Genomic DNA, 18,725 nt, shown 5'->3' on the forward strand with positions numbered 1-18,725 from the left:
AGGGAAACCCCGGGCCCTGCCCCACCCCCACCCCCCAAGTCGGCACGTACTAAGTGCAGCATTCAAGAAATGCCTGAAAATCAATGCCGCTCCTGAAACAAGAGCTCTCTCCCACTCCGCCTCGGGCATTTAAAAAGCATAACCTCCACCTTCCTCCACCTTGGGGTTCCCACATCAGCCCGGCAGGCTCCCCCGGGGATTACCAGGTCAGTAAGCATTTGCTAAGCCCCCACACCCAGGATAAAAAATGGGTCCCTGGCAGACCCAGAGACAAGTACATGGGGAGTAAATGCTGAGAACTTCAGGGGCCAATACTCCGGACTGACCAGGGAGAAGGGAAAAGGCCTCCCGCAGGAAGTGGCCCTGAGATCTCTGAGGGGTTTTGGGGGTTTTCAGGGCTTAGGGCCTTCTTTCCCAGTACTCCCTCATCCCATCCCCACCAGGCCAACACTCACAAAACTGCTGATGGAGGTCAAGGCTTCCTCGCTACCTCTCCGGCTGTTGGACTGTGGGGAGCTGGGAGGAGATCGAGAAGCACAGACTAGATGGACCATATGATAGTCATCTTGCTAAAATGAAATAAAGCAGAGATCACCAAGTAATCCTTGGCAGCCTGTTGTGAAGCCCCGAGGGAGTGTTGTGAGGCTCTCACTCAGCTTCTGGGTGGGGCAAGTCTTGGGGCTGCTGCCCGCGGCTCCTCGGCATCTGAAGAGCATCTCAAACTCCGAGACCCTACAGTGGTGCGGATGGGACGGCAGCTCCACTGCAGCCGCCCACTGGACCAAGAGAAATCCGGGGGTTCGACATCAAAAACATCCAGGCCTCAAAAATCAAAGCTGACATCCTAACTGTCACCTTGGAGAGTCTGCATATCCCAAATGCAAGCCATGCATGGAAACTACAACTGGGAAAGAAGTGCAAATGATTGCAGTTGGAAACGCACTCCCCGGGCCTTTCTGTGGTTGCTCACTGGGAGACAGAAGTCCTGTGAGGTCTGGGATAAAACCAGTCCTTAAACTTTTATCACCACTGCAGTACTCAAGGATACTTAAGAGTTCCCCTTATTTCTCCCCTCACCAGAACAGGATGGGGGGGGGGGGGGAGGGAGGCACTAATTTCTTTAATCTGAGTGAGGTTTGGAATTGGAGACTGGGGGCTCACCTCCCAGTCCCGCCTAAGGGCCTCCTCCTCAACAGCATAAAGAGAAGTGGGGAAAGTTGGACTAGACCGCCCCCAAGACCCCTTCTAGCTCACAAGAATCTATAACCCTGTGGCTACTTAGACCCCCAGGGGAGGCAAGGGAACAAGAGACAAAGGGAAACCACATAAAAAGAGGAGGAAAAAAGAGCAGCTGAGAGGAAGGAGGAGGACAGATGGAAGTGGAGAAATGGTGGGTGCAAACAGTCAAAAAGAACGACAGGGAGCCAAGAGCTGGGGGAGGGGGGGTCTGTTGCTGGGGGGACGGCAAGGTGAATGGGCCTCGAGATCTTGGCCAGGATTGAGCCTCAGCATCTGGCCATCTCTTGGGGCAGTTGTCATCTGGGATTCCAGCTTATCCCAAGCCACAGAAATGCACTTCCCAAGGCAGGGGAAGGACATTGGCTCAAGGCCCTGCCCCAGGGGCCAATCCTGTGTGTTCCCAGGCAGCTCTCCTGACACTGGGGGGTTGGCCGGGCAGCTCTCCTAACGTGGGGGGTTGGCTGGGCTGACTGGCTTTGGGTGTCCCTTCCAACTTCAAAGTAGGGGTTCCTTCCCAGAATCAGTACTACAGGCTGTGGGTGGCCGGGGAGCTCCTGGAGAACCTCAGCCCAAGATCACCCCGCCAACGCCAGAGTAGTCTATGGCTCCCCCACATAGTAATCTATCTCCAGCCTGTCAACTGTGGCACTGTTAAGGGTCAAGTTAAAAAGTCTGATTCAGATAATGGCTAAGGAGATTTTACTTCAATTTCTGCCTGTATCCAGCACCTCTCATCGGGCCCCTGGAAAAGCCTGAAGATTTTTGGCTGGATCGATGCCAGTTCATCAACAGTGGAAAAACCTCGCCCACCCCCCATGGCAGAGTCAGAAAGGCCCCAGTTTTAATGCCCCCCATGGCTCCACCCATTTCACAACGGGCTATCAGATGCACACCTTGCTGACAAGTTAGCAAATTACTCTAACAGCTCCTTAGGAGGCTTCAGGAACGCGCCCTAGCCTCGCCACACGTTCTAAGGAGTAATTTCAAGTTCTTAGAAAGTGGGAAACGAAACGCTGGAAGCCAATTCCTTTCCGAACACGGCCCTTTTCAAAAAGAAAAGCAACGACAAACTTAGCAAATGGGGTTGGAGGCCTTACTTTTCTGAGAATATCTTTCAACTGCAGATGGTCAGGAAGCAGTCTGCCAGAGTACACCAGTCTTTGATCCTTTGTGCGCTACAAGATGGGACAAAGAGAAGAATCCTAATTACACAACTTGCAGCTGGGGGCAACATCCTGACTAAAAGTCAAAAAATCCATTTACTCTCAAAGCATTAGAAAGCTGGCAGGATTGGCTACACACACACACACACACACACAGTGTCTGTCTGTCTGTCTCTCCTCACTTTCTGATGAGAAAATGCTGGTAACATAATTAGAACCATAGAAATAAAGCTGGGCAGGAAGTGGCCGGCTGGGTTCTAAACATTCAGCCTTGAAACATTCAACTTGAAAGAATTAATTGAAAAAAAACGGTCAGGGCAGTGTTATGTGGGCCGGGCTTTTGTGCCGCCATCTTTTTGTCCTTCTGAACCACATTTGATGATTATTAACAGCCAATAATAAAAGTGACAAGAGCCACAGCAGCCTACGATGTAGGGATGGTCCCAAGGGCTTGTCTCCTCAGTTGCAACAATAACCTTGTGAGAGAACTTGCTATTACAGTTCCCACTTTTCAGATGAAGAAGGTGCTGGAAATCTGTGGGGGACCAACCGGTGCTCTGCCCCCAAAGTGTCCTCCCTTCCCAGGCTCCTTGGAGTCTTAAGCAGTTCTGTGAGAAGGGGAAATAAAAGCTGCCCCCACAATGGCTGTGCATAGAAAGGGGGAGGTCTTTTACCCACACAGGGGAAGCGGGCCCGCCACACCCAGATTTTATTTTTTACTTTTTCTCAGAGTAAAACGCTAGGCTGGGGCATGAGCAGGAGACAGAGTGGACCCGGTCAGGTTCGGATCCATGGGCCGACCCAGTGTGTCCGGGGAGAAGTTGGTTCCCGTTCTCCTTGTAAACTGGAGATTGGGGGAACGTGGACCTGGGCCAGGCACGGAATTAACTGGGTGTGCCCAGCGAGCCAAAAGATTCCCATCCTATCTCAAACACTTCTGGAGTTATCGGGTTTCCCAGGGATCACCCTGCCCATCTTTACTTAGCTTTTCAGACTCGAGTTTGGGCCAGACTGGCTCAGAGTGACCGTCAACAGCAACTGTTTGTTTTGGACCCGGGGGGGGGGGGGGGGGGGGGGAAGGGCAAAGGCGAGAAAGGGGAAGGGGAGGGAGGGAGATAAACAGAGAGAAGTAAGAGGCTGTCCTCTGCCTCATTTCTTCCCTGGCCTTCACCCCTGATGGGGCAGTTCCTTCAATCAAAATGAAGCCCTCAGCTTCCCAAGGCCAACCCCTCTCCCCTATCCAGGCCCATCTCCACTCGTCCAGATCTCTGTCTGACTCTGGAGGAGGCAGGGAGGCCGCTGACCTTGCCCAGCTCAGCTCACCTGAGGGCCATGGTATCCCCTACGCCCACTTCTGAACCTTTCCAGCTGACCCTTGTCCTCCCCGAAGTGGGCAGGGGGCCCTCTGGGTCTTTCCCCATGCAGCCCCAGGCCACTACAGCCAAAGACCTCTTCCTAGCAAATGGCTAATGACATCCGCCCCTTCTCCTGGGTTTGCTCTTAGACTCCCTAGAGCTCTGCTACCCCTGGCATGCCAGGTGCCCCCCGGGGAGGGGACCTCGGCCCGAGCCTGTCCGGGTTCTCCTCTGCCCTCTCCAGCCGGGTTAGCGCCCTCCACTCGCTCCCAGCTCTCTTTGCACTCTGGGAACCCGGCTGCTCTCCCTGGGGAGATGATCTCCTCCAGTTCTCTTCCTCTCCCAGCACTACCTCGGCCAGAAGGAGAAAACGGCCTCGGGCCTGTCCTCCCTCCCCACTTCCCACCAGCCATTGCTTGGCTCTCCTACCTGAAACCCCCTGGAGCTCCACTCTGAATTTCAGCCAGGCCCTGGCTAAGCACTGGGATACAATGAAGGAGGATGGGGTCTGTCCACAAAGGGCTGGTGACTAATGGGGGATCTGGCATTTTTCTGGGAAGCAGAGCAGCCGGGCGGGCAAGGTGGGCACTCTGGGATGCTGCGCCCTCCCGCCCGAGGGCCAAAGGGAGAATAAGGGGAGCACCCTGGTCCCGAGGCCACCATGACCATCACATGAGACCGCAGGGCATCCAGCACCAGCGTGAACGCCGGCCCCCACTGAGAGCATCTCGCCTCCTGGCTGCCTCCTTCCCACCAGCTCTCCAAGGCCCCATCAGGAGGAAGTGATTTGTCCAAGGTCACACCGTGTCAGGGTGAATTCAGGGCCTCCTGGCTCCCCTGTGGGTCCCTGCCCTATTCTTCCATGTGCTCCCAAATGGGGGAGAGGGGCAAATGGAGAAACTGAGGCAGGTTAAGTGACTTGTTTGGAGTTACCTAACTTCTAAGTATCTGAGTCTGAGTTGGCAAGAAGGGGCTGCCTTTTCCTTCTCCCCTCCATCTGCCAAATAAATGCTGCTGCTGCTGTGTGTTCCGTGCCGATTTCTATCCTCCTGAGACCTTCTCTAACCTCTCCAAGCCTCCCCCACCTTTCCAAACCCTCGCTGGACATCCCTGGGCATTTTAGCATCAGCCCGTCCAAAAGGGATTTCTTTCTCTTGCCCCCTAAAACTCGCCCTCCCCCCCAACAGCTATTTCTGGCGAGCATCTGCATCTTCCCTCTCATCCATGTTCACAAGTTCCAAAGCATCCGAGGCTCCCCCCCCCCCCAGTATCGTCTTAAGCTTCCTTCCTCAGCTTCTCCCCCTTCTCCACAACCCCAGAACCATCACCAGCCTGGAGCCGTCCACACTCCTTCCCCTGCAGCTGCCAGGCGGACGACCCAAAAACACGGGGGAGGTTCTGGGGTTCCCCGCAGCCTGGGGAGAGCTGGCCTTGCAAAGACTCTCTGTCATTGGGCTCCCCATCTTCAAGCAAATTGTCTGCTCTGCCTTTGCCAGGCTGTCTTGCCAGTCCTTCCCTTTCTAACCCCGGCTCAGGGGTCTCTCATGCACTCCTAGATAACTTAGCAGCACCCGGCTGCAAAGCCTCCTCTGGGCGCGAGATGATCCTCCGGCTCAAGAGCAGGTTCTTGGGGGATTTCTGGGTCTCTGTACCCCCAAATTCATCCCGGGAGGCCCTGAGGAAAGGCCTAGTGAAGCGAATGAGAGACCGGGGGAAGAGGGAGAACAAACCTGCAAAAAGCCTGGAACGAGGCCCAGTGGGGCGGAAAGGGAAGGCCAGAAAGAGCTCCAGCAGCAAGCCCAGTGGCAGAACCGCCGCATGTAGGCGCCAAGGTTGGCGCAGACCCCGGATGGGGACAAAAGCCCTACAGCAGAAAGAAGTCCTTGCCGGGAAAAGAGCAGAGTCCTCTCCAGCCCGGAGGAAGGCTCCGGGGCGTCTCTAAAACACAGTTCCACAGCAGCTCAAGCTGAGGGTTTGCCAGTGAGTGCCCAGGAGCAGAGCCCCCACGTCCTCCAAAGGCACTCGACACAACCCGGCTATTACTGGGTACAGCACTGGGCCTGCAGTCAGGAGGACCTGAATTCAAATCCAGCCTTTGACACAGTGTGACCCTGAGTGAGTCATTTCTCCTTGTTGCCTCAGTTCCCACACCTGTAAAATGAGCCAGAGATGGAAAGACAAACCAGCTTCTTTGCCGGGAAAACCCCAGAGGGTCACCAAGAACTGGCCATGCCTGAAACAACTGAACTGCCACAAAACCAAAGGGCCCTCAGTCCGACAAAGTCTCTGCTTCCCCCATGGAGAAAATGCCCAAAGGGCAAGGCCTCACAACGCTGCCCATGGCAAAACCAGCAACAGCCACCCCTGCCCGTGGCCCTGGCAGCCACTCACTGGGCCCGCCAGCACTGGGAGCCGCCACATGGCAGGGCCCCAGTGGTCTCTGCAGGGAGCCCCCCCTTCTCTAGGCAGAGGCTGCGCCCCCCAAGCTCCCCTTTCAGGTTGAAGGTCAACACAGGCTTTGGCCATTCTCCCCATGTGTCGGCAGGAGGAGGAAGGCCCAGTCCCAAGCCTGGCTGGTCCTTCAGAATGCCGCTGGCCCCAACAAAAGGAGAAGTGGGTCAGAGCGGGGCTGGGAGGAGGAAGAGGAGGAGAGGAGGACTTCCAGGTGGACATTATGTGTGGAAGATGCCTGGAGGACTTCTGGCTCCAAATGCTCAACTAGGAAGCGGGGACACCGAGGCCAAGTGGACAGCATGACGACTGCTGGACAGCCCTGGGCAGTCATCTAGAAACGATCGAGGGAGGTGGTCCTGAGATGGCACGGAAAGGAAAGACGGCCCGGGGAGGAGCCTTGGGGAGCAAGACACAGATGGGGCACCAGCCAAGCCTGAGAACACATTAGCAGGCAGAAAGGAAAAGAGAGAGATAGAGAAACAGAGAAAGGAGGAGAGAGAGGGGAGAGAGACAGAGACAGAGAGATACAGAGCGAGAGTGAACGAGCGCAGTATCACAAAATCCCAGGGAGGAAGCAGCATCCAGGAGAGGCTGGGCAACCCGGTGAGAAGGCCCAGGAAGATAAGGACCCAAAAGAACTCTTGAGACACAGCTGCTAACTCTGGAGAGAAGCGATGCGGTCAGAAGCCGGGCTGCACAGAGCTGATAAGGCTCACAGACGAAAGGCAGCGGCGGGAGCACAGAGCCCTTTCTTTAGGCTTCTGGCCCCAGAAGGGAAGAAGAGGCAGACGGGGCCACAACAGCCCCTGTGAGTGAGGCCCGTCCGGCTGGAGGACGGGGCTTGTGGCGCCCAGTAAAGAGAGATCAAAGGCCGGGTGTGGGTGGGTAGCTGAGGGAGCCACCCACACTCCTGGCGCCCCCCCAGCTCCCACAAGCCTCCTTTTCCCAGATCACTTCAGGTCCAGCCTAAGGTCACCCCAGGACCCCTCTCTCTGATGCAGCCAGCTATCAGAGACCTCACCCCTCGCTAGACTCAAGTTACCTCCTCATCCAAGCCTGAGATAAAGGAGAAACTAGAAGCAGTTGTCAAGGGGGCTGAAGGAGAGAGCAGGGCACAAGAGGCTCAGGAAGGGAGCTAATCTTTTCTTTTGTTGGGGTTTTGCTTAATACGATTTTATTTTCCAAATACATGTAAAGATACTTTCTAACATTCCTTTTGTAAGGTTCTGAGTTGCAAATCCTTTCTTTCTTCCCCACCTCAACACAGCAAGCCACACGCTACAGGTTATACACATACAATACTTTTAAGCTTATTTCCATATTTGTCATGTTGTGCAAAAGGGGAAAAACCACAAAAAAGAAAAAGCAAGCCAAGGGGAAAAAGGTGGAAGCACTATGCTTCAAACCACAGTCCTCTCCCCGGATGCAGGTGGCTCTCTCCATCGCAAGACCACTGGGAATTACCTGGAATCACCTCATTGTGATCATTCCATCAGAAATGATCATCACATGATCTCGTTGTTGCCATATACAATATCCTCCTGGTTCTGCTTATTTCACTCAGCATCAGTTCATGTCTCTCCAGTTTTCCCACATCCCCACCAACATTCTGCATTATCTTTCCCTGTCATTCTAGCCAATCTGAGAGGTGCATAGTGGGATCTCAGAGTTGTCTTACTTTGCATTTCACTAATCAGAAGTGATTTAAAGCTTTTTTTCATAGGACTAGACATGCTTTAATTTCTTCATCTGACAGTCATCTGTTCAGATCCTTTGGGGAATGACTTGTAGTCTCATAAATTTGACTCGGTTCTCCATATATTTGAGAACTGAGGTTTTGACCAGAAACACTGGTTGTAAGTGTTGCCTAGCTTTCTGCTTCCCTTCTAATCTTTGCTACATTGGTTTTATTTGTGCAAAACCGTTTTAATTTGATGCACTCAAAATTAGCCACTTTGTGCTTTAGAACCCTCTCTAGTTCTTCTTTCCTCCTCTCTCCAAAGATCTGACAGGCAGGCTATCCCCTGCTCAAGAAGGTCCACTTTCCAAATGCAGCCTGGGCTGAGGTCCTCTGGTGTCAGTGCAGGGGAAGGCTGAGGAGAGGAAATCCACATGAAGGGCAGAGAACAGAGGGCAATAAAGCACTCCCTTGCCTCATGGTAATGAGGCCTCGGCGAAACAAGGTGGACAAATCTGTCCAGAACGCAGGCAGACGCACACGTCCTCTCATCACCCTCCAAGACCAAGGCTCTTGGAGGAGATGCTGAGGGACAGCAGGGAAGGCCCGAGGGACCAGAGGGCACAGAAAGAGGCAGAAGAGGCTTAGGCCAAGCGCAGCCAGAGGAACATGGCACAAATTATTACCGTCAGATTTCTGATAACAGACCTGGGTGGGATCTTGGCTTTCCCTCTGTGTTCCCTGAGGTTAGAGGTCATCACTGGAACTGGGAGACCAAGATGTTGGAGGAAGCACCAGCATGAATGGCTGGGTCCCCTAAGCAGGGCACCGGGTGAGGGAAGATACCAATTCAGTACGGAAATCCTGGCAGAAGGGTGGGCCGGGCCCGGAGGAGATCCCAGCCACTCCCCAGATGGGGGGGCCCTTCTCAGCGCCTCCTACTGTGAAACAGGGGTCATAACATACCTCCGTCCCATGCTACCAAGCACAGCGGCCCCGGGTTACGTCTGCACACGACAATCCCCGCCGGGCCCTGGTCTCAGCACAGGTCCCATCTGCACCTCGGAACCCCTTCGATACTAATAACTACCTGGCAGGCGCTGGCGGCGCCCGCAGGCTCAGGAAGACAGCCACTAGTGAGCCTGAGGCAAGTCATTTAACCCTGTTTGCCTCAGTTCCTTTATCTGTAAAATGGAGAAGCTGGCAAACCAGTGCGACCAAGAAAACCCAAATAGGGTCACCAAGCATCACTATGACAACCGGCCCGTCTACAGAACCTTTAAAGCTTGCCAAGCGCTTTACACACAGAAACCTCTGATCCTGACAACCCTGAACCCTGTGAATGACCCCTACTTTACAGATGAGGAAACTGAGGCCACGAGCCTGTTAAAGGACTTCCCCAGGGTCATTCACACAGCTCATTAGCCTCCCCACAGCAGGCCTTTCCTGACCCCGCAGTTCAGAGTCTTGATGGAGGTCCCTGAAGTCGTCTCGTTATAAATTCTCCACTGACCAGACCTCCACACAATTGGTCTCCTCTGGGAGGGGGCCCACGGGCTTCCCACCACGCCCTAACGTGACACGCTGACCCTCCTTGAGGACCCGGCCGGTTCCATTCTTGTGTCTGAATCATGGGGCCCGGCAGAGTTGGTGCTTAACAACATCCTGACGTACTGAGGGCCGAGACAGTCTCCGGGGAGAAACAAAAGGCCCTCGGGTGCCAGGCGGCGGACTCCCTGCAGAGCCGGCACGGGGAGACGGCGTAACCAACGGGGAAAAGCGCGGGACTGGTTACCGGGGCTTGGGATCCCGGCTGGCCGCTAAGACCCGGTGCAGCCGCTCCACCGCTCCGGGCCTCGAGTCTCCCTGGTAAAAAGACCGAGTCGTCCCTTTCCTTCCCGTCCTAAATCTACACAGGCCGAGTACTGAGAGGAAACAAGTGAGGAGCAAAGGGTAGAAGCTGGCACTCATTATTAGGAACATGCAAATCAAAAGGAAGGGCAGCCCCCGGAAACCATTTCATTGGGTAGAAAGGAAAATGGCAGTTCCCGGAGGGCGGTGGGAAGACAGGCCCCCTGAGGTGGGGGAGCAGGGGGCTGAGGCAATCTTTCTGAAAATCCCAGTCCCTAAGCTTTGCGCGTTCTTTAAGGCAGGGACAACTAGGTCTGTTTCTGCTCCAAAGAGATTAAGGGTTAGACAAACACCTGTACCTGCTCTATCTGTTGTGGCAAAGAACTAAGAACGAGGGGGGGCTAATTCTAAGGCTCACAAACGGAAGGGAGCATGGCCCAGGGAGGGGCAGACTCAGAGAAACCGGCAAGAGCTGTTTGAACAGAGGCAGAGGGGAGAGGAGCAGAACCACAAGGGCCCGGCACCGCAACAACCTGATGCCCTTCCCAGGGCCCCGCGGCTCCGACCTTCCTTTCCTGTCCCGCTCTGAACGCGGAGGCCCTGGCAGTGCGGGAGGCGGAGAAGCCAAGCTACGTGTTTTCCCACATCTTTGGCCGCAGACAAGGGAAGGAGGATAAAAAGCAAACAAGTGGAGAGAAGAAAAATTACCCGAGGCAGAAACCGGGCCAAGCTTTTCCAGTGGGCCTGGCGGGCAGCGGGTGGGAGCGAATGCGGGCGAGTCGCAGCTACTAGAGGTCCGGACCGGGCACCTCGCTTACGGCCGGCCACGCGCCCCTAGGAATGGGACGGAGTCCGGGCCACGGGCAGGAGCCAGTCCGAGGCTGGGCGAGGCCGCGCTGCGCCGGGCCCCTGGGGCACTCCAGCAGGTGCAAAGGCAGCCCTGGTCACAAGAACATTTCTGGACGCGTAAAGCGCGCCGCTTAAAACGGACAAGGAGGAAATCACGCGAAAATGCAAACGCAGAAAAACCTCCAGAGCACAAACGGGAGCGTTAGGGGCCCCTCACTTAAGAAGCCGCTTCCAAATCTAACCTCGAGGCTTTGAGCCGAAGAAGCCCCGGCCGCGCGCCAGCGCCCCGCCCCCGCCCCGACTCACGGGCTTGCCCGGGTACACGTCGGCCAGGTGCGCCTTGAGGCGGCCCACGCTCCACTGGTCCGGGCAGCGGACGGTCTGGTCGCCGTAGCGCTGGTTGGGCGTCTTAATGATCAGGGTCACGGGCGGCGTCTCGGACCCGCTCGGGCCCTCCATGGCGGCGGCCGAGGCCGGAGGCCGGGCCGGGCGCGGCGGGCGGCGATTATTCCGAGTCCGGCTCGGTCACGAGTCCATGGGCCGAGGACGCGAGGCAGCGGCGGGCCATGGGCGGGCGGGGCCGCGGGGGCGGAACGGGACAGTCCCCGCCAGCTCCGGCCCGGGCTCCGGCGGCCTGGGGGAGGGGAAGACCGGGAGCGACGGACGGGGGCGGCAGAGGAAGAGGCCCCCGGCCCCGGCCCGGCCCTCGCCCCCGCCGGCCACGCAACAAGGCGACCACCGACGACGCGGGGCCGGGCCTGCGGGGCCGGGCTGGGCCAGGGGAGCGGGCGGCGCGGCGGCCTCTCGGCCCTCCCGTTCCGTCCGGGCCGTCCCAGCGGGGCCGCGGGGACGGAAGCCCGGCCCGGCCAAGAGACCGCGGCGGCGTCAGGAAGAGGCCGGGGCCGCGGGGACGGAAGCCGGGCCGGGCCGGGCGGCGGCGTCAGGAAGAGGCCGGGGCCGCGGGGACGGAAGCCGGGCCGGGCCAGGCGGGGAGGCTCACCCCCGGGAAGCTGGCCACCCCCGGGGCCGCCCGCAGCGGAGAGAGGCAGCGCGGGCGATTCGCCCTCGGGGCCCGAGCCTCCTCCTCGCGGAAAACACCGGTTATCCCGGCTCCGCCTCCGCCGCTGCGGCCCGGCTCCGCCCGGCGCTCCGCGAAAGAGGGAGGGAGCTGGGCGGTGCCAAGGAGCGGAGGCCAAGCATCCGTGCTGCGCCTGCGCGAAGAGGAGAGGGCGGGGCATGGGCAAGGTGAGCCGCGGCCGCGACGTGCTCGCTCCCGCGCCTGGCGGGACGGGGACGCGGCAGCGTTGTGCTTTCGGGGAGCGGAAGTACGTCCTTTCAGGGAGGCCCGAGACTCCGGAAGTAGGTGCGGTCCCGCGCAACCTTTGGAGGCTCGGCCGGAAGAAGGGGGGAGGAGGTGTCCTCGCGGGGGAGGAGGGTAACCTCGGGCAGGGCGTGAGCGCGGTAGCCCGGGGGATGCCGGGACGTGGGGGCGTTCCCCGGGAAGTCGGCGGGCGCGGGCGCTGCCACTTTGCGGGGCGCCCCTGACCAGCGTCCGTGCCGGGGGAAGTCGGGAGGAGACTGAGGCGGGCGAGAGAGCCCTCTAGCTAGTGAAGCGTCAGTGCAGGGTTCGAACGCAAGCCTCCCTCTCCGCGGGCCCCGGGCTGAGGCCACGGCTGGACAAGGCGAGGGGCAACAGGCTGGGGCTGAGGAGGCGTCTGCAGGCCTGTCTCCTCGGGCCCGACCGCCAGGTGGCGCTCCTCGGGTCCCCGGGCAAGATCCCCGTTCCACGGGGAGCCCGTGGCTGCTCTGGGCGTGGCCGGGGCCCCGGCCCGCATCACTTGGGGGCTTTGCCGGAGGAAAGGATGTAGTTCAGTGGCCTGGGCAGGAGGGGGCAAAGGTGAAATGGGCAGCGCGTTGCTTTGTTCCGCAAAAGCGGGTCAAGAACGGGCGTCGCAAGAGAGGATGCGAATGTGAGAAGCACTTTTCCTCCGGGGGCAGCCCTTAAGTAAACCAAAGAGCAACATGGGAACGGGCACCATCTATTGGGTGCTGCGTGCCAGGGGTGCCGGTGCAAACAACCCCTCGCCGTCCTCGGAGGCGTCAGACCCTGTGTTCCTGAGCCCAGGCCCAGCGCGCGAGCCGAGCCCCGAGCGGGGCCGGGTGACGGTCCTTGGAGCCGCAGCAAAATCCCCGAGGGAAGTTTCCCTCCTTCCTTGCAAGCAGTTTCTTGGCTCAGGCTGCAGAGCTAGTTCCGGCCAGCTCCGACCTCGGAAGGCCAAGAAGCTCCTTCCGGGCGACCCAGGGAGAGAGCTTCTGGCTCTGGGGGCAGGAGGGGAGCAGCTCCAAAGTGACTTGGAGGGGAGAGGAGGGGCAAGCTGAAAGCTCACGCACGGCCGCTAGATGGCACCGCGGCACACAGGGCTCACGCACGGCCAGTAGGTGGCACCAAAGTGCAGCGAGCTCCGGAGCAGCAGTCCGCAGTGTGCAGAGCTCGCGCACGGCCGTTAGGCGGCACCAAGGTGCACAGAGCTCAGTCATTTTCAATCGTCCATATCCCCAGTTTCTCCCTGCTAAAACGTAAGCGCTCGGAAGGCGGCGCCTTTCCCTCGCCGCCGCGCGGCCCCGCTTGCGCGAGGGAGCTGTTGTCAGTCGAGTCACACTCTTGGCCCCCGTTAGAGTTTTCCTGCCAGAGATCCTGGAGGGGTCGCCCCTTCTACAACTCGTTTTACCGAGGAGGAAGCCAGAGGCGAACGAGATGAGGTGACTTCCCCAGGGTCAAGGAGCTAAGCAAGGACCGAGGCCAAATTTCAGCTCAGAAATAGGAGTCCTCTTGCTTCCAGCTTGTCCTCTATCCACTTTGGCGCCACCTAGCTGCCCTTAGGATCAGGAAGACCAGGGTTCAAATTCAGAATCCGGGACTAAAGAGGGATGGGACTCTGGCTAAGTCACCTAAGCTCTGTCTGTTTCAGGTTCCTCACAGGATTGTTGTACGGGTCAAATGAGATGTGTGTAAAGTGCTCAGTACACAGTAGGCACATAATAAATGCTTCTTTCCTTTTTACACCATTAATCCGAATATAAGCGATACACCTAAAATGAAATGACTTTGTCTATACTCTGTGCCTTCTCTGTGCCCCTTCCTGTGTTGGTATCTTCCTCCTCTTCATGCTCTTCTCTGTATCCCCTCCTCCCTTCCCAAAAAGTGAGATTTTTGAAAACTCCTTCAATAACAGGGGAAAATGTGTCTTATACTGACACTGTGCTTTTCCCTTTCACCATATAGTATAGTTCCAAATTGCTTTCCAGAATGGTAGGATCACTTCCCAACACCAACAATGCATTAGCGTTCCAATTTTCCTAAATACTCCCCAACATTTGTCATTTTCTTTTTCTGTCATGTTTCTAGTGTGAGGTGGTACTTCAGAGTTGCCCTGGAATCACATGATTCCTTATTCTGTTCAACCCCTACTTCTAGTCTATCTGGAAATCTTTACTCCTGACTTGGCTGTTCAATTTGTCATTATATATCAATAAACATGCAAACCCTGTGTTGTCTAGATGATGCTTTAGATTTAGCCACCAAACATTAAGCACTCATTCTAAACACAGCATCAGGCCAGATGCTGAGGAGTTTCTAAAGCAGACCTAGCTCTGGGCATTTCAAGTTGTTCTATCACTCATTTGGCCAGACAAAAATGAAGCAGATCCTGCCTGTCCTCAAGTAGCTCATGTTCTATCTGGAGAAAGAACGTGCACATAAAGCACTTAGAGAATAAGTACAAGCCAACTTTGGGAGGTTCCTGGGGAGAGGGAAAGAACTGAGGGGAAGGGGAGGGAAAAGGAAGAACCACTGAGCCAAAAAGATGAACCAGAACAAGGGGCTGGGTTCAGAGGCTGCTGAGGTAGAAAGGGAGAAATGACAAGCTTTCCACCTCATTGACTATGGAGTTTTAGTTAGCAAGTATTTCAATCTTCCATGCCTGTCACTGGCTAACAGCCCCAGGGACCTCCTTTTTCAGCACAGCATTGCCATCTCCAAGAATATTAGGAGTGAAATATGAGCCTATCTCTGGCTTTCCAAGAGAAATTAGCTGCTTATAAATCTTTTTCTCCTCGGGGCTGTATGAGAAAACTTTGTCTTTCAGCACAAAAAGTGAGAAAAGACGATTGCAATGACCAATGAATTATTCAAATTCTCCATTTCACTTAAGCAGTTTAAGAATCAGAAGATAGTCGTGCTGAATGAAGGAACCTAGAAGTGAAGTTCAGCGTATACTTTACACTGGGAAGATGCAATGGGCTGAAACTGAGCAGATGCAGTGAGGTCCAAGCACTTGAGGCTAATTAGCAATTGGACAATATTAATATAAACTTGGAGAAAGAATGGCCTCGCCCACTCTCTGTGCAAGTTTGATGTGTTGTATAGGAGATTGTGTAGAAGATTTGGTGGGTGGAGTGTGAGAGCCAGAGGCACTGCTGGCTGGATTAGTGTCATGATTGCTCTTACTTCGTGTAGCCATTCCCCTTCACCTCCACAAAGAATAAAGATCAAGGATTTTCCCTTATTCTGACTCCGGCTGATTTTAAAATATTCTGGGTGCTAAGCGCGGTCATCACAGGAAGACTTTAAAACTTCTAAGATTCAGCCTTGTGGTACCCAACTAAGATCTGGAAGGGAGACAATCAAATCTTAAAAATAGTGACCTTGACAGAGAAAAGGTGTTTCTATACAAAAGATATGACAGAGGAAGAAATCACAGGACTACTTTGATGGAAGGGGATGTGCCAGGAGAAGGGATGGGAATAGAGTGATTGAGGAGTTGGGAGTGACAGTTGAATTATGAACCTAGGTGCCTGGAAGGTGGTGACCTGGCCAATAATAAGGAAGTGAGGAAGTTTGGGGCTGGAACTGGGAATAATGAGTTCAGTTTTGAACATACTGAGTTTACATGTCAGATTTGTATCTGGTAGGTTCCCAAAGCCTTGGTGTGGATTTCTGGTTAATGAGATCTTGAATGGTGTGTTTGGCAGAGAGAAACTGAAGAATGGATTCCTATGGCTAGCAAGGAGAAAGCACTGATACAGATCATGTTATATCAAGTTCCTGAGACTTATCCTCTGCAGAGGTGTTGGACAGCCTCACCATGCCATGGCTTTTCAGAAATACCAGCCATGCCCTAAGGTTAAAATCTCCCTATAAATTTATCTACGGCTCATGCCATGGCCACAACCTCTTTTGGGTCAGTCTACCATGACTGACATACCTTTCTCCTGAACCTCCCCCATGCCATGTAATATTTCTCCTAACTCCACAATGCTTCCCAACCCCACTTTTCCTCCTTATACCTACCTAACTCTTTTTAAGATGCTAAGTCACTTTCAGGATTTAGCCTGCAAGCTAAGGACATGCCCCAACCTCATAAAGTGCTCTCTTTCTTCTGAGTAGCTGTGACTTCCACTGAGGAACTTGTCTTTCATATATTCTCTCATTCTATTTCATTCTAGGTGTCTATTGTCTGTCACTTACATATCTATTCATATTTATTACAATCTATTCGCTTAAATAAATAAACCTTTTGCTAAAAAGAATGGCCATTGTAATTGAATCCCAAATTTTGGTGCCTGCTGTCATCTGGTATCTACATCAGGCACATCATGATTAGAAAGGAGATTTTTTTTTTCTTTTGCTAAGGCAATTGGGGTTAAGTGACTTACCAAGGGTCACACAGCTAGGAAGTGGTACGTGTCTGAGGCCAGATTTGATCTCAGGTCCTCTTGACTTCAGGGCTGTTGCTCTATCCACTGTACCTAGCTACCCCTGCCCTTGAAAGGGGATTGTTCAAAAGATGTCCTCTGCTCTCCAGATAAAGCCTTACAAGCTACTCATGTCTCTGACCCTTCTGTGGTCACGATGAGTGATGGCTCTCTTGCTGTATTTGCTGGAACTTTGCTGACTTTGCTGGAAGCCCCTTTCATAAGCTTCTGGCTGATTGTTTGATGTACTTTGGGGCTAGAAGAATTCACTTGCCATAGTTTCTCACTGGAGTTCTTAATCAGTATTCATTTTGGTAGAATGTTTGTGATTTTGCTGAAGTAGATAATGTGGGAACTGGGCTGCCTGCCTCACTGAGGCAACCAAATTGTCCAGAAGTTTGAAACCACTTTTTTTCTAAGTGATAGTTCATGAGCCCTGACCAGTGTGGTTCTCATTTATTAATATCCTATAGATAGATTTAGCTCTTAGCAAAGGCCTTTATTTAAAAAATAGTAAGAATAGTAAAAGAAAATATTCCCCTTATAAAAATGGGGCATTTCCCTGCAGAAATACTCATAGAATCAAAGGGGAGGGTAGATACAGAGTGCAATGGCAGCAAAGCACACTTGTAGAGAACACTGTGGCTAAGGCAACTTTCTGCTGACACTGCAGGACCCTGCATAGAGTGGGTGCTAATACACTTTATAAAATGGAATTGAATTAACCTTCACATCACAGTTGCCTATATGACATCCTTTTGCTAATTTGTAAATAATGCATGAAACCCCTGAAGTTCCTCCAAAACCCTCAACCTAGTGCTGGACTACTAAAATTGGGCCACTGAAAGACTTTGTAAAATTCCCAAAGATGATCCTGTGAATGTGCTGCACTTGATACACCAGCAAATTTGGAAAACAACAGTAGTCACTGGTTTGAAAAAGATCAGTTCATATTCCAACCCCGAGGAAGGGCCATGTCCAGGAATGTTTAAGTTATTGAACAATTGGACCCATTTCCCGTGTCAGCTAGGCTAAGGTTAAGGTTTTGCTAGCTAGCCTTCAACAATATGTGACCTCAGAATTACCAAAAGAGCAGGCTAGTTTTGAAGAAGCAGATGAACTAGAGACCAAATTTCCAACAGTCATGATTGTGGAGAGAGCAGGGAAGTTCCAGAAAAGCATCTACTTCTGCTTAGTTGACTACACCATATCTCTGAATATGTACATCACAAGGAAATATGGCAAGTCCTCAAAGAGAGGGGAAGACCTCTCACCTTCCTTGTCTCTTGATCTTCCTGCATGTGGGACAGGAATCAAAATTTAAAACTGAACAGGAAATAACAGGTTACTTTAAGATTGAAAAAGGATCAACAACAATACTATATAAGGATATATTCTGATGGAAGTGGATATCTTCGACAATGAGAAGATCCAATTCAGTTCCAATTGATCAATGATGGACAGAGGTCAACTACACCCAGAGAAAGAACACTGGGAAATGAATGTGGAGTACTTGCATTTTTGTTTTTCTTCCCAGATTATTTTTACCTTCTGAATCCAATTTTTCTTATGCAACAAAAGAACCATACAGATACATATATTGTATTTAAGATATACTTTAACATGTTTAACATGGGTGAGACTGCCTGCCATCTAGAAGAGGGAGTGGAGGGAAAGAAGAGAAAAGTTGGGACAGAAGTGAGTGCAAGGGACTATGTTGAAAAATTACTCATGCATATGTTTTGTCAATAAAAAGCTATAATAAAAAAATAGCTAGCTGTGTGAAGGAGAGAGAGACTGGAAGTATGGAACCTAATTAAGAAGCTATTTTGATAGTCCAGTTGAGAGGTGCTGAGGATCTACTGGCAGAATGTTTGATGAGTGAATAAAGGAAAGAATGAATGAAAAAATGAATGAATGGATGAGTGGATGAACTAACAATGTATTTTTAAAGCTATTTCCTAATATCATCTTACAATTTTTATCTCTAGTAGAAAAAATAAGTTGTTCCTATAAGACTTGGAAAAAAGATGTGTTGTGTTTTGTTTTCTTTTTAACCACTTTCTTCTCTTCCATATTATATGCTGAAGCTTTTTTAAGGTTATGCTACTTGGCCCAGATCTATATTCTCATACTGTACTATGGGTGTTTTTTCTTCTTTAAAATAATAATAAGGTGGTTCTCTCTGGAAGACCAGGTTTCTCGGGGATGTTTTCTGGAGGCAGCCTTAGTTTCCGTTACAAGTAAATAATTACTCCAAAATCACAGCCAGCTGATAAAAGTTCAGATCTTTTATTGTGTCCCTCAATAAAGCCCGGTTAGCTCAGAGGCCTATTTCTCTGCTTGGTTCCAAGAGCTCTTGCAGCTTTGTCCTTGGCTTCT

At 53.1% G+C, this 18,725-nt stretch overlaps 1 protein-coding gene across 2 annotated transcripts in view; it reads right to left on the reverse strand.

The window, feature by feature from the left end:
* The window catches only part of HERPUD2 (HERPUD family member 2), a 28,407-nt gene extending 17,061 nt beyond the window's left edge, over positions 1 to 11,346 (reverse strand). Inside the window, exons 1-3 of one of the 2 annotated variants that reach the window (XM_031951673.1) lie at positions 10,896 to 11,346; positions 2,337 to 2,414; positions 456 to 569 (exon numbers count right to left, since the gene is read on the reverse strand). In XM_031951673.1, coding sequence (XP_031807533.1) covers positions 456 to 569; positions 2,337 to 2,414; positions 10,896 to 11,048 — 345 coding nt within the window. In that variant the 5' untranslated portion in view covers positions 11,049 to 11,346. Of the gene's footprint in view, positions 1 to 455; positions 570 to 2,336; positions 2,415 to 2,878; positions 3,440 to 10,895 lie in introns of those variants that run through there. The other variant, XM_031951668.1, reaches the window with a different exon arrangement.
* Between the last annotated feature and the right edge of the window lie 7,379 nt (positions 11,347 to 18,725).

This window comes from Sarcophilus harrisii, chromosome 1 (assembly GCF_902635505.1).
Source record: "Sarcophilus harrisii chromosome 1, mSarHar1.11, whole genome shotgun sequence".
NCBI classification, from domain to species: domain Eukaryota; kingdom Metazoa; phylum Chordata; class Mammalia; order Dasyuromorphia; family Dasyuridae; genus Sarcophilus; species Sarcophilus harrisii.